We start from the raw sequence: 16277 nt of genomic DNA, 5'->3' as shown, positions 1-16277 counted from the left end.
ATGAATGCAGCATCAGGCTCCTGGATCCTGGGTGTGTGCAGCCAGTTGAGCTCAGAGACTGAGGGAGAAGAAATACACCAGGAACATCTCACCGTGAGTCCAGCTGTGCCTGTCATCTGTCACCCTGTTTGAAGAAAACTTCTTCCTCCACCTGGGCGGACCGAGAATGGGAAACTACCCGAGCTAGTTTCTGAAGAGGACAAAAATTCAGGAGGGAACTGTGCTAAAAAACTACCAGGTTAGTTAGCTCCCACACAGCCTCTCGTTGCCAGCTTTAGTCGTAGTTAAGTCAGTTGATTCATCTGTTTTTTTAAGGTAAGCCACCGTTAGTTAACTTATTAGATATTTTGCTGGGGGTGGCATGAATCTATTCAGCCATTTAACGTTGGTCAACCTTGTTAGCAAAGCTAGCTTACGTTTCCTAATCGCATGCCATCGGTTAGCTTTGCAGATTGTCACTATTAGCCAGCTAACGTTAGCAAGTGAGGTTAGTTTAACGGGGTCAGTGCGTGTGGTTTGCTGATGCTGAACCACATTCACTGTAATATTACGTTTGAAAACCCTGTAATGTCAGCCATGAGGACCAATTGAGCTCCAGGAGGCAGACTAGTATCACAAACCGAGTCGTGAAGTTGAATCTTCTCCCCCTCATTACCCTGCTAAGGCTGTTGTGAAGACTATATGGAGGTTTTTTTTTTCTCCTGTTTATCCCTGCCCAGGTCGAGCCTCCAGACACTTCATTTACGTCCAGAGAAGGAACAGGAGCACAGCAGAGATGCAGACCTTCCTGAAAGGCCGGAGAGTCGGCTACTGGCTCAGCGAGAAGAAGATGAAGAAGCTCAATTTTCAGGCGTTTGCTGATTTGTGCAGGTATGTGGCTGTAACACAAATTCAAGTGATTTCAGCTTGACACACATTCTCAAACCAGGGCCTACATCTTCAACAATTTATGTCGCAGTGAGGTGTGTTGGTGTACTCTCTCTTAATGACTAATCACAGAGGCTTGATTACATCCTCTTACAGGAAATAGCCCTTATGCAGTTTTTATGTCAACTTTCTCTTTGACACTTGCAGCATCACTGTCGCTCCCCGCTCATGTGTCGAGGTCACACTAGAAGTTGATAAGGCCCTGCAGCTGCTCAGCCTCTCTCCTCCCTGCTGTATTGCAAAGGGGATTTTCTTAAAACAGTATGTATGAACGTCCCTGGGGTACAAGTAAAAGTCAAACTCTTTGTTGGTGAATGGTGTCGAAGGTTGTGTTTGTTATGTCTTGAGTCCGTGCTTGTTGAGACATGGTGCTCAGAGCCAGAAGACAGTCAGATGAGTGTGTGTAGTTAGGACTTTTGCTAGTGGCCCAAGGTGCACAAGCAGCATTAACAGGTGTTATATATATTTTGTTGCTTTTAAAGGTCTGGAAGCAGTGAGACTAATGAAGCAGGTGTGTGTGCCCTTATTGCTTAAGTTAACCTTTGAATGCTGAAGTATCTCATGTATATTGAGTGTTATTGCAATGGTGTGATATCACAGACACCATTCTTGGCGTCATGTCACTAGTTGCGAAACCCTTTAGTTATCTACAAAGAGCAGACATATCTGTCTACATTGATGGTCATAATATCAACTTGTTCAAGGGTGTATATTACCAGTTGTTTTTTTTGCCCCCGTTTCTCCACGCTTGAGAGGGGCAGCTATGTGAGTGTTGTGCATAGCTTATCCATCTTCAGCAGAGTAAAAGGTTATATAAGTTGTTGTAAAGTAGGGCATGGATTTCCTCAGCAGACGTGACTGTGGGATAAGTGAACTCTCCTTATATATCAGATTGGAAAAGGGCCCCAAGATGTGACAGCAGTCACAGAACATAGCAGCCTGTGCTGTGTGATGGCTGCAGTTAATCTGAAAATACAGATGTTAAAATGACAGCGGCGCACAACAACATTTCATAGTCTTCAGTCGTTTGATTTTTACAAGAATGTGCCCCGGCAGGTCAGGTATGTTGTCAGTGTGGATTGTAGCAGGCGATTGCTTTGCAGGATTTTCACCTTTCAGAGAGGGTTGTTGCCTCACAAAGGCGCGACCTGATTGAGCCAGCGCAGATTACCACACTTTAATCCACAAAACATTTTTAATCTCTTCATAAATCTCCAAGCAACACCCTCTGCATGCCCTATCCCACGTCCTGCCCACCCCCCCTTCCTCAAGAGCCGGACTGAGGGCTGTTTAATAAGAAGGGTGGGGGTCAAGGGTGGTGTTTGTGACAGAAGATCAAGTCAATCACAAGTTAATCGCCTTTTATACAAGGACAACAAACACCATCACATGTAAATGCAAAAAAGCTTCAAAGTTAATGTGCGGTTTTTTCCACATTTTACTTGACCATGTGATGGCTTTTCCCCAGGCAGTCACTCGGACTCATCGACTAGTTCTCCTTTTCTTGACATGTTTCCCTTGTCATATAGCTTATTAGAAAACAAAAGTCATCTTCAAGAGGAAGGAAAAGATGGAACTAAAATAACCCTCATATGCTTGGTTTTCAGATATAACCATCATCTGTTTTTTAAAGACATTTCTCTTTCTAGGAGGCCTGTCAGTCTTTGGCGTTAACACAGTCTTTGAATTTCCTTTCGTGCACCCTGATTTTACTTAACAGATTGAAAAGGCACAGCTTTTTGACTTGTCGGGGCTGTATTATGCAAGAAAAACAAAATGTTTCCCCTCACCAAAATGTGCCAGGGTTACACCCCAAATAGTAACTGACCAGGTTTGTTCCCATCTCATCATGTGGCACACAGCTGACATTGTGAGTGCTTCTACCCTGTCTCGTACAGCTGGACTTGAGGAGAATCCTGCTGGTCAGAGGCGACGCTCAGTGATGCTTTAGAGCCATTTGGGCTTGTCCCTGTCCTGTAAGTTTGTGCAACAATTTAGAGACTTCCTACTGGCTCTCGTAAATCTATTTTGGCAAAATGCAGCGCCCTTGAGAGCAGCCAGCCTGAGCAACATCGGATAATATGAAAATATTGTCACTAAGTCCTGTCAAGGGAAGGCCACTGCACTCTAAGACACCACACGTCTGACTCTGATGAGATTATGCTAAGCTACATCCACTGTAAGCTTTTCTTTCTACTTACTATCATTGGACGTAATAATGATTTATTCATTCCATCAGTGACTGAGATTATTTAAAACCTGTGGCGAGTGTCACTTTAAAATCTATTAACATGTAAAGAACTGACATGAAAGAATTTCAACAAATAAACAGAACAAACATGTAAATCCGCTAAACCTGGTTGGGCTGGTTTATCTGTCTCCGCCTGTAACTACAGTGGTATTCATCACACTAACTTTTACTGATTGTAAATCACTCCTAAAACAAATGTTAACCCCCCCTCCCTCCCCCCGATATCTTACTCACTGTGCTTGTTCCACATGTCAACACTATCACAAATACCCACTTGTAATCTTTGTAACTGGTGTGTACATACTGTCATGCAGCAGTCATTTCTCTGGTGTGTCATAAATACCAAACGTTTGAGTTAGAGTTAATGGACACATGATACCCTCTGCTAGTATGAAGTGGTTTAATAAAGAGAGTCTTGTTTTTTTCCATCACACCTCCGTGTTCTTGTGTGTGTGTGTGACACCTGTTGGAAAAAGTTGTGTCCCTGGCCTGTTACTCTCTAATGGAGCTTCTCCTTCATCCTTTTCACCGCGCTGGCCTTGTAACAATATAAGAGAGCACACGATCTCCATATCTGAGACGGGACGAAACTGAAGGCCCCATTCACATCGCATGAAACGCGCCAGCTGCAGTATTAAATATCCACATTGTTGTGAAGCGTTGAATGGCTGCGCTGCTGTTACCATGGGACTGTAACTTCAAAAACAACTGGTCCGGGCGGGCTGAGTTGGTGGTGTTAGACTGTTTTGGGTTTTTTTTTATATGTATATTTCACTGTTAATTCCCTACAACCAGGGGATATGTTGTTTTGATTGTTCAGGTTTTTCTAGTTATTTTTTTTGCTGGATTCCCTCAGTTAATTTGTGACACAATTAAGAAAAAGGAGATACTTCACAAGCTTGCCCCACCAGAATTGTGCAAATGCCCTTTCTTGTACACCCTGTTGTTGTCATTTTTTGTCTCAGCGGGGGAGTGGCATTCGCATAAATCTGATGATTCCCTATGAGATGACGGGTTTAAAAATGTCGGGGCATTCCCTATGACTCATTTCTAGAAAAACAAACTTCAAATGGAGAAGAAAACCCAAAAATGAAAGTTATTTCACATTCAAATGTTTGCACAAAGGGTCAGTTGCTTAAATACTGTTGCGTATTGTCCACGTGGTTCCTCATGTGAACAGTTGTGTTGTGATAGTCACCTCCACCGAGAACTCCAGTCTTATAGGGGGGTCTGCTGGTTGCCAAGCAACTGATTTTGATCCAAAGACTAGTCTGTGCTGTTTCTGAAAAGTATAATATTCTCCAGCTCCGGGATGGGGATTTGGTGTTTCGGTCACAATGATCCTACTTTGCTGTCAAATTTATTTAGGTTCATTTTTCAAATTGTTTTTGACATCTAGTGGGTCAGATCTCTTCTCTCCATGTCTCTTACTGTCAATATAGTCAAATCGCTAAAGAGCTTTGTGAGTTTCAGTTTAATTCCTCTTATGGAGAGGAAGTATTTTGACATGCATTTACATAAAAACTAAAAGGAACCTTTACGTTATAATGGAAAGAAATCCACTGAGGACAACTAATGCAAAAACATGTTTTACATAGTTTTATATTTCACAACAGGAAAGTAAATAATAGTAAACTGTAATTTAAAAAGGTGTATTTTTTAGTAATACATGGTTGTAACATATGTTTTTTTCATTACTTGGCTTCATGTTGGATTCTTTGCTTTTATAGTCTTTCAGTTCATTTAAATCTTTTCCTGTTTTTTTTTTGATAGTTATTGACTGTTACTTTTGTCTTTTTGTTTTTCAGGAAAAGAGGGATAGAAGTTGTTCAGGTAAGTTGACGACATCTTTTATCGGGTACTTTTTAATCCTTATAACAGTCATTTATTGTCTGGTTTTGCAAATGTACGTTTAGATCCTGGTTGAGAGTCTGTTGTATTTCGAAGCATTGAGGCAGAGCTGAAACCAGATCATCCACTACACTTACATTTTTCACAGATTTTTTTTTTTTTTTTAACAGCACACTGCCGCGAGTTTGTTCTCTCCTACATGTCTGATGTAGTTCCTTCAGAGACTCTAGTGTTATTCTCAGTCTGTAAGCATCACAAATCATTGTCTACCAGAGCAGGCCATGTTCATTGTTAAGCTGTGATGCAACTCATCCCTGCACGATATTTCAACACCTGACGTCACCTCTGTTAACTCTGTCCTACATCAGAAGAATCCGCTTGGGGCTCCTCACTCTGTGTGAGTGTGTGGCTCAAAAATAAAATTGCATAAATGTGAGCAGCTACAGTTTTTTTTTTTATTAATTTGACCAGATGATGATAATTACAGTGACTAAAAGGTACTCTGTGTTAAAAGAAATAATAGCCTGTGTAGTAATTACTCAGCTCTAGTAGAGGATGGGTGCTGAGTTATGTTCAGGTAAATACAGGCCCCAGGGAAGTAAAGGATGCTGTCATTAATGGATATTGCACATTACACCACATGAAGTACACACAGCACATACAGTAGCATAGTAACAGTTGTTCCTAAGTCCTGGGAGCTCAGTGCTGAAAAGTACTCGTCAGTTAAAGTGCTCTCTGCTATTGAGGAGGAAATTATTTAGACTTTCCTCTCAGTCGCTCTGTTTTCCTTTTTAATGCTGTCTCTTGTCTTCTTGGGGGGTTTCTTTTCTCTCTTTTTTTTTCCTATGCTTTGAGGTTATTTTTTTTCCTTTCACTGTGCTGACGATAGCACACCCAGTAAGAGCCTTGTCCTGGGAATAGTCCCAAAGTAAGCAGGCTTTGTTTCCCACTGTGCTTTCAGCCCCTCCTGGGAGACAGCAGATCCTCACAGATTCTTCAGCTAGGGGCACCCAGGGACTTGAACAGCCCTCCATATCCCCGCACCCCTCCTCAAGCATTTCCCTTTTCTGTCTTTCCAGCACTACCTGTTGTCCACTGAGTTTTTCCTCTTTCTACAAATCAGCATAAACTCTCTATATTTTTAGCTGTACTGTCTCTGCAGATTGAGAGAGCTCAGTTTACACAGACACCCAGAGGTGTTTTTGAGTTCACGCCGGTGATTCGGCTGCCCAAGATGCACCCAATGCCAGTCACTGCCTATACAGTCATGGCCGCATCACAAGTGAAGATAATGGCAGCCATTGTAATGCTTTGGCCTTGTTACACAAGTCTGTGTACAAAGCTGTCTTCCCCTATTCAACTAGTGAATTCTCAGCTCAGTGATCCTTAGACTTTCCCTAAGACTGTGCAGTTTTTTTTAAAAAGCTGGATTATGTCTTTGAAGCCTTGATATAAAAAGTAGTTTCTCCTGTATGATTGTAGGCCCACAATCCTGTAATGTTTTCCTGTAATTTAAGACCAACTTTTAAGAAGCTTAAGACAAAATGTCCATTGAGACAATAAATAAACAAAGTAATTAAATAACTATTAACGAAGAAGAGTCATGTGGCAGAAACAGGGAGATAAGAGTGATGAAGAGAGATAGTTGAGGTTTTGGAAAAAGTACATTTAATGTTGGTGTATTACAAGGAAAACATTTAGCCCTGTAACTTGTTTAGCACTATTTTTGCAACTTTAGAAAGTTATATTTGATGCAGATAGTCATAAATTTGTATGTTGTTGTTTTTTTCTTAGAAGGTAGGTGAAAGTGTTGCTGTTATGTGGATATTAAGTCCATTTAACCCTCGCTAGAAGGCTAGAGTAGAATATACAATCAGTTTATTCACTGAACCGTGTCCCTGTGGTCTGACAGACTAACCGACCCTGGTTGTAACAACTCAACCTTGAAAATTCAAGGATGAATTGATGCTAGCCTATTTCTGTCAGAATAAACTATTAGCTCATGTTGTTTACAGCATAAATACTTTAATTCATTAATCTTTTGTGTCAAAACTACAGATTTGTTGCAACAACAGCAGTCTACCAGAGCAGAAACAAATAGTCAATCAACAGAAAATTAATCTGCAACTATTTTGGTCGTTGATTAAGTGTTTTAAGTCATTTTTAAGCAAAATCCATACACAGTAAACACATTCTCTGGTTTTAGCTCTTCAAATGAGAGAATTTGCTTACTTATATTATACTGAACTCAATATTTGTTGGCTTTGGACTGTCTAAAGGCATCATTGGGTTTTCCATGATATTCAGATGGGTAGTTTTTACTATTTCATAATTTATAGACCAACTGATTCATAGATAAATCAAAAAATTGACAGATTGATCAATAATGAAAATGTTACTTGCAGCCCTACAATCTACTAAATCAAAGATTGTAAATTCAGTTGAAATGATGTATAGATGATTCAAACCACAAGTCCACCTAGTGTGTTATTTTCCACAAGAGGTTGGATCCTCCAGACGTTGTCAGTGGTTATGACGTCACCCTGTGTGAACAGATCTTTGCTAAATCTGGAGGCCCCAGGGAGTTAATTTTAAATTTCCAGTTCTTGTGTGGGAAAACCATTAGCATATACCCATCAGGAATGACAGAACTGAAAAGGAACAGAGGGTTCTTTGTTTGATTTTTACTGTATATATCTCCTTCAGTCTCTAGCAGCTTTCCACTCCAACTCCTTTTTAAGTAAGTCATTGTCACGCTCACCATGGCTCCACTTTTCATCCTCCCATCCTTCCTCTCTTTTTTCCAAGCGATTTTGCACCAACTCATCAATACTGACCCCTTAGCTCCGACCTCATGAGAGACATTAGCCCGTCTATATCACAGAGCTGATGAGATTAACTCACCAGGCTCGGCCTTGAGAAAGCCATTCGAGCCCATATTCGCTCTCGGAGAGAGAACCCATCACAGCAAATGGCCATCGTTTGAGTGTGCTGTCCAAGGAAAGTTATTGAGTTACAGTTTTTATTATATGGTAAGTGCTTAGGAATTTAAAGTTAATATCCGGCATGCTAATGTATCTCACCCACATATTGAATTTTGTGGAGGCTGACAAACAAGAGATTGTCTTTAGAAGGTATTTATTGGTCTACCAGTGCACCATGTTCCAAAGACAGCTGCTTGGTGGCCATTATTGGGTATTAACATGTAGAAGCATAAGCTAAGAAGGAGCCGTTGGTTAGAGATCCACAGAGGAATTCATCAGTGAGGTTTTTACAACAAAAAAAGTTCATTTTCCTTTTATTAATTTGACTAATCTCCACTTGAAATGACTGATTTAAATCCAGTCATGATATAATCAAATGTCACCTGTGTGTGGCAGAGTTTTTGACAGTTCTCGGACAGGTTGTAGATGATGATGATGATAAATGAGATGTTCATCGTTTTAACCAAGATAACCTACAGAGTCTCCTTTTCCATTACTACCCAAACTATCCACTTTAAGCCTGGTGGAGAAGAGAAAACTCCCTACCTCTCCTTTCCGTTTAAAAGACACCTGAAGCTATTCTTTTCCATCCCACGTAAAAGCTTTTAAGCTGAGTCACTTTAGTCATGCACATTAAACGTGACTAATCCAATATTATCCTTGACAAAAGTGCAGTTATGATAAAAACCTGAAAGGCAGATGCCTCACAAGCCAGTTCTTTTACTGCACAACATAGTCAGCAATGAGAAAAGTCTCTTTTCTGTGGAGTCCAGGGATGCTGAGGAGACGACCATTAGCCTAATGAGCTCCCAGTTTGACCCTCCATGTTATTTTGGCTGGAGAATCACCTTCATGTTGATCCCTTCTCATGTTTATTCTTATACTTCATGTGAGGTGTGGCCAGCAGCCACTGTTTGTCTCAGACACATATGCTCTCTTACACTAGGGTGTCGAGTGCCACATTGCATATGAAATAAATCATTCATCACATGTCTGTCTGTGCACAGTCTCTCTCTCTCTCTCTGTCGCTCTCTCTCTCTCTCTCTCTCTCTCTCTCTCTCTCTCTCTCTCTCTCTCTCTCTCTCTCTCTCTCTCTCTCTCTCTCTCTCTCTCTCTCTCTCTCTCTCTCTCTCTCTCTCTCTCTCTCTCTCTCTCTCTCTCTCTCTCTCTCTCTCTCTCTCTCTCTCTCTCTCTCTCTCTGTGGGCTAGCATGAGAACAAAGTGAAAGCCAAGTGAGATTATATCCAGCTGAGGGTAACTAGAAAGAGACATCTAAAGGAGACAATGCTTTGCACAGTTTTTGTTCAGTTTTCGTTGTTTTGTACTTGTACACAATTTATGTTGAACAGTGAGCTCTCATGTGAGCTCTGTCCCCTGTGTTTGCTTGACATTGGCGTTCTTATATTTCCCCGGAGTATAGCCTGGCCCCACTGCGGAGCTACATCAAAGCTTAAAATATATTGGCCCTGACCTACCCTCTCACCCTAAGACCCAGCGTGTTTTCTATGCTGTCCATCACTTCCATAGCCGACTCCTAGCATTCAGTCCCAGAGGGATCTGCACAGACGTCAGCTGACATTTCTGCTTTTAGCATTTAGCAGGACATCACTGACTTAACTGCTGAGTTTTTTAGATGAGCTCTAAAGCAGGGTCATTCAGTGTACGCACGAGGAGAGGAGAGCTTCATTCCCTGCGATGTGTCTTTGCCAGTGGGTGTTGATCCCCACGGTGTAGAGTCCTGTTTTTGTGGAGGGGCCAGGCTGTGGACGGGCCCTCTGTGTTGTGTAAGCCAGAGATTAAAAGCTGTGGCTTCAGTGGACTACAGACAAATTCCCTTCCACCCAGCCTTGTCACACTGACACTGCTAGCTAGACAGAAAACAAAGCAACCACTTCAGTTTTTTACCAACCTGCTGTACCTCAGCGCCGCTGCTGAGGCCCTGTCACCACTGCTGCTCACAGCAGCTAGTGTCATAGACCCAGCAATGGTTTATCCACAGGTGACAACAGATTTTATGGGTGTTGACTTACCAACACAGCGCTATTAAGGTCATGACAGCATGTTTGTGTGTTTTATGTAATCTGCCATATGCTTACACCTCTGTCTACGTGTCTCTCGACCACACATGATTCTTGAGAAAGCTGCTGGACTGCAGATACAGTGAGTCACCAAAACCCCCACATTTTGTTTTTAAACCTGGGTTTTATTTTTCTGGTTTATGCAATCGTACTGGTTGATGTTTTCACTGTAGTGTAGTCTATCACCTCCTAAAACAGTTTTATCAAGATCTTCCAGTATATACTGTAAATTCTGCATCAGCCACTGTTTTCTAGCATTGACTTCTAAGTAAAGGGGAAATCCACAAATGTTACATATCAAAGTGTGTTTACAGGTCTTGGGGAGTACTACTGCTATGAAAAAAAAGATTGTATAAAATCTTTTGTGGCTCCAGAGGGAGCTGCACAAAACCTGACAAATTGCTAAATTATCTTTTTGGCAGAAAGATTTTGCACTTGCATTTTGCAGCTATCCCTTTAACATTTCTGGTGTTTAAGGCCATCATGGGCAATGTTGCAAAAACTATTTAAACTACAATACTATTAAAACGGTCTTGAACATGAATTTACATCAATGTGGTAAAATACTTTGAATTATTGGGTATTTTTCTAGATTAGCTGATTTTAATTTCTTAACCGGGTTTCCAGAAAATGTATTATATCATGATATGCATTAAAAAAAACGATAAATATCACCTCAGTCTCATTTTCTTGTATATATTTTTGCAGTACGTATTGGCACGTTGCATGTGAGTTGTAAGGCATGTTTCTACAGGCAGGAGGAATGGAGCTTGGAGGAGAATGAGATTCTTCACGTTAAGATGGGCAGAGGGAGAAATGCTGTGTTGATGTAGCACAACGAGCTCCTAAGATAATACAACTTGAACAGAACACTGCAGGCAGTGTTGGTATACTGTCCACACACCGTACAATGTGTAGAATAGGTTGTGCTTGCTCAACGTCGAATAAAGCATATATTTGATGCCAGACTGTCGAAACTGAGTGTTATTTGAATTGAGAAGGATTTGAACTACAATGAGATATTTTGTTCTCTATGGTGAAACCTGCACAAAAGAGCATGATATCTAAATCTACTGATATTTTACAGATTTACAAGTCGATGGAATTGACTTTTCAGGGCAGGACCAAGGGTACACTAATCAGTCATCTATCCATCACACCTCTCCCAATCATTAACCGGGTTATGTTGGCTCTGACTGCGGCCAACCCTGAACCAACTGAAACTCTGAACAGTTTTACAGTTCTTACATTGATCTACACCCGTGTGACTAAGGTGTATTCGCTCTCAGTTAATGCACTCTCTGGACAGCACAAAGGACAGTGGGCTCCTGCCTGTGTCTGGTTTATTTGCGCAGGTGTTGCTGAATTGTCCCTTGTCTGTAAGGATCAGGTGATGTGCATATGCTGGGTAGCTAATGAGTTTGTGTACGGCTGTCTTACGTAACCAACACAGTTTGCTGTTTCGACATGGTCTTTTCAGTGCAATCTTGATGTGTTTGCTCTGGTTTCATTTGTCTCTTAGGATCCCATGTTTTTATTTTAAACATTCGAGGAGTCATAATTTGCTTTAAAACAATTTGTCACATTGACTTCAGTATAATAAAATAAATCAAGATTGCAACAGTTGTGTTACTGCTGTTAGAAAATACATAGCCCAAGGTCTAGCCAGAGTGCTCTGATTATTTGTTTGTCTCAAAGTATACTTTTCACTCCTCTTTCACCCTTCTCTTTTCTTTGAGCTTTATATTGAAGGTCACTTTATCCGGCTCTATGCCTTTCTGTCCTTCTTTCACACAACTCTGCCTCTCAACTTCAGAAGGCCTTTTGTTGTGTATCGACGAATAAAGCAGTCACAGCTCCTAACACCCTTGCATTTTCTAACTTTAATTTTCTCTCACACACGCAAACTCTACTTGACTCTGTCCTTTTTGTTACAACAGACTGGATACATGCAGCCAGAGTAGAGGCCTCTTGTGATTTGGACTTAACATATTCATCCAGCACAGTGTTTGTCATTGGCTGCTAAAACCTTGCATCTCTCTTCTATCTCTTGTAATGTTGCTGGGTGTGTATGTGTGTATGTGTGTGTGTGTGTGTGTGTGCTTGGTGTGACCCACATAAGTCCGATTATACTCGGTGAGCTGGTTTGACGACTTGTGAAGCACTCGGCCAGTGCAGTCTGTCTTTCGGCTGCAGTAGACTTCAAACGAATGCTAATTTGCCAGTTTCTCAAAGGCTGTCGAATATGCTCACTGCAACTGGACGTCTGGCCATCAACAAATGGAAAAGGAGGAAAATGATTTAGAACCAGTCTTCATACCATTTTTATGGCAACTAAAAAGACAGAAAATTAGAGAGAATTATTGGTCCCTGTGGGATGGCCAGAATACTTTTTTCTATCATGAGATTAGATGTATGAGTAATGAGAACAACGTCATGTTGATAAATTCCCCAAACCCTTTCTTAATACGCTTACATCCATTCTGTTCACAAAGCAATGCATGACATTGAAAAAGCAATAAAAAGGAAATAACTTGATATAATTAGTTTCAGTGCAAAATGAAATGCATTAAATGTTTGTAAATTCTGTATTTTACTGTAGACTTTTTCCCCTGCTGTATATGACACTAGTGGTTTTCAATAACATGGGCAGGTGCAGTCATGATTCTGGCTCAGATATTCATTATACCATCAATCATACCGTCAGTTATTATCACTAAGTCCTGTTTAGAGTGCCTGGTCGGTGCACTAGTGCACATATATGTTTATAATGAAGCAGCTCAATACACATGATACACTTCCCTCTTCTATTTTCTCAATGTGCAAATAAGATGAGTGTTTTGTGAATAAACAGTAGGTAAAACAGAAACAATTCGCCCAAAGGTTACTTTGGTTAAAAAAAAAAAAAATACATATGACGTTGTTGACCAGCTGCAGTGCAATTTGGGCAGTGAACAAGACTGTGGCAAAATTTTGACAAGTTCTGACTCGAGGCCTGAACAAACAGTGGTGATTGAATTGATTTTTTTTTTTGGGTCAAAAGCCTGTGAGAACATGCTGATGTCAATTTAGTGGAGTATACTGTTGGCTCACTCTTCTCCCCCTTTTCTGCTGAAGACAAAAGAGACAACCACGACAGCTAAAGCACTATTATGAAATTGAACCGGTAATGAATTACACAAATATCACCGCTTGAATAAGGAATAATAAAAGTTATATTGAGTGTATGTACTGTCATATAACAATGATGAATCAATGCGGTGTTTTTCAAAGCAGTTAGCAATAAAAGTCAACCTCTGACCGAAGGATGTTCTTCTCTCCATAGTTGGACCTCAGCCAGCCTCTGGAAGAGCAGGGTCCGCTGGACGTCATCATCCACAAACTGACTGACCTCATCCTGGAAGCTGACCAGAACGACTCCCAGGCTGTGCTGCTGGTGCAAAGAGTACAGGTATGCATCCGTCTCATCTTCCCCTTGCATCATCTGTATATTCATGTATACAAGAACAGAGATCTGGGAAAGTGGAAATGAAAAGCCTGGAGGTTGTGCACATAATTTTGTAAATGTATGAATAATACTATTAGTCAGTTTCAATACACATATGACTGTGTATTCGAGAGCATTTTTAGATTTGTCACATGCTTTGTCACACATAATGTTCCAAAAGTGAGACATGAACTTCCATGCTCAAACTTTTAAAATGACAAATAATCTCAACTCAAAGGTCAACTTACTAAAACATTTAACATACAAAAAAGGTGGACTGCTCCATCTGGGTTGGGAGTGAGTTGCTGCCCCAAGTGGAGGAGTTCAAGTATCTCAGGGTCTTGTTCACAAGTGAGGGTAAGATGGAGGGTGAGGTTGACAGGCGGATCAGTGCAGCATCAGCAGTAATAAGGGTGTTGCACCGGACTGTTGGGGTGAAGAAAGAGCTGAGCCAGAAGGCAAAGCTCTCAATTTACCAGTCGGTCTACATCCCAGCCCTCACATATGGTCACGAGCTTAGGGTAGTGACTGAAAGAATGAGATCGCGGATACAAGTGGCCGAAATGAGTTTCCTCAAAATGAGTGTCTGGGCTCAGCCTTTAGAGATAGAGTTAGAAGCTCGGACATCCAAGAGAAGCTCGGAGTAGAGCTGCTGCTCCTTCGCATGGAAAGGAGCCATCTGAGATGGTTTGGGCACCTATTTAGGATGCCTCATGGACGCGTCCCTCTGGAGGTGTTCCAGGAACGTCCAGCTGGTAGGAGACCCTAGGGCAGACCCAGAACACGCTGAAGGGACAACATATCTTTTCTAGCCTGGGAAAGCTTTGGGATCCCCCAGGAGGAGCTGGAAGTGCCTCATCTCAGCTGAAGCAACATAAAGGACATTAATGGCTGTATTTGGATTCATACCAATATGTGGTGACTTATGAAAACTGAATTCTGTCATTCATTGTTCTTTAAGGGGTTTTTTTCCTGTTCTTCCTGAAGTGAGAAACGTCTCCTTCATTAATCTGACAGTGCTGTAGATGGTGTGAAAATTAATTTTATTCCACCAGCTCCCGTGCCGTCTCTCGCTCTCTCCCTCTCTGTCTGTTAACAACCCAGAGGAGCTGTGATCGTGATCAGCGTCATGCGATTCTGTCAACATGTTCCTGACTGCTCAATTAAGAAGAACAAACAGGATGTCAGTGTGGAGCAAATGAAATGGCTGAACATAGTCAATATTGGCATTGCGTTTGCAGACTTTTATGGTGTTTTTGAAACGAATGCACGCACCTTCTTTTTTGTAAATCACTGTGTAACCCAAGAAAAATCACCAAATTATAGATACTGCACCTTAAATATCATAGCCTGTCACTCTCCGGTAGTCATTTATAGCCTTCATCTCAAATTATTTGACCTTTAACAGCGGTCGTTGGTTTTTAACTTAGTCTCTATGCACGGACAGCAACAGGGCTTCTTAGCTGTGTCCAAAAAAAAACTGTGTTCAGTGAATCTCCAGCATCATTTGATGTAAAACTCTACCGTTACACTGACACTACAGGCTCGCCTAATACAAGATGTTAGTGAAACGATTAGTCGATCAACAGAAAATTAATCGCCAACAATTTCCTGCCTCTTAAATGTGAGTATCAGCTCTTTTCTGTTATACATAATTGTAAAACGACTCTGGGAGGGGCAGTAGTTTCAATATCGTTCAGCATCGTCATTTATTTAGTCACTACTCAAAGCTGGTGACTATAGATTAGGGTTGAATGAAGTATTAGCTGATAAATCAAGAGCTCAGCTTTGTGGTTCAGCCCTGTTTTGTACCTCTGTCGTTTTGGCTCTTTACCTGAACACAACTGTCATCTATGATTACATTTCCGTTGGAAATAAAAGTGCGTGCACATTTAGAAAATCACACAGCTGTGATCATAAATAACCTTTTGTGTGGTGGAACGAAGAAGCCTTCCTCTCTAAAATAGCTCTTTATTTAAAACAAAATGTCTGGCTGGGATGTGCTCTGGTGATTCAGTGGCATGAGGTGCACAGCAGACCAGGGACAAACATATTTTCACAGTTTTCCTCCAGGGTTCAGGATTATGAGTGAAGTGATATCTGTGTACCTGTAAGAAGCTGTGATTGAAAGAGCTGAATTATTTTGCATCATTATTAGCATTTTTGGCACCTAAAAATTAAAATGTATAAAATGGCAGTGAAGACATATACCAGTATTTTTACATTTGGAAAGCAAAAATCTAAATCCTAAACAGATATTGATATTTATAAACAATTCAGTTTGCTACAAACATACTTTAAGTCTCATGTGCTTCTCTGTGATTGACAGCTTATGTGATTGAAGCTGATGTGGCAAATCACACCCATCTGGCTGTGGTTAATGTAAGTGCTAAAAATGATTTGCCACTTCAGGTTTGATGCCAGTAGCATCACAGACACTGGCACAGATTAGATCCTCTCCTGACCATATTTTCTATGATTTTGAACAGTTTTTTTTTCCCTCTGGAAATAGATCTGCACCCCCCAAAAAAACAAAAGAAGAAGAAAATTTGCAGCCTTTACACCCACTCTCTTACACCCACACAGACATACGTTTGGCTCTCTCCTCTCTAGCACCTGCTAGCCAGTGTTCCTCTCCGTCACAACTCCCCCTCTCGTCTGTATTTAAACGTATTTCTTCTCCTGAGATGCACAAATCA

General features: G+C 41.1%; 1 protein-coding gene across 1 annotated transcript in view; it reads left to right on the top strand.

Annotated features, from left to right (window-relative positions):
* Window positions 1–16277, top strand: part of itpk1b (inositol-tetrakisphosphate 1-kinase b) — a 28930-nt gene continuing 12653 nt past the window's right edge. Inside the window, exons 1-4 of the mRNA XM_067613267.1 lie at window positions 1–238; window positions 720–870; window positions 4987–5011; window positions 13417–13542. Of these exons, the coding sequence (XP_067469368.1) occupies window positions 776–870; window positions 4987–5011; window positions 13417–13542 (246 nt within the window). The 5' untranslated portion in view covers window positions 1–238; window positions 720–775. The remainder of the gene's footprint in view (window positions 239–719; window positions 871–4986; window positions 5012–13416; window positions 13543–16277) is intronic.

This window comes from Thunnus thynnus, chromosome 16 (genome assembly GCF_963924715.1).
Source record: "Thunnus thynnus chromosome 16, fThuThy2.1, whole genome shotgun sequence".
Taxonomy (NCBI): Eukaryota; Metazoa; Chordata; class Actinopteri; order Scombriformes; family Scombridae; genus Thunnus; species Thunnus thynnus.
The sequence above is the reverse complement of the archived record's forward strand: the minus strand, read 5'-3'. Positions and strand labels throughout refer to the sequence as shown.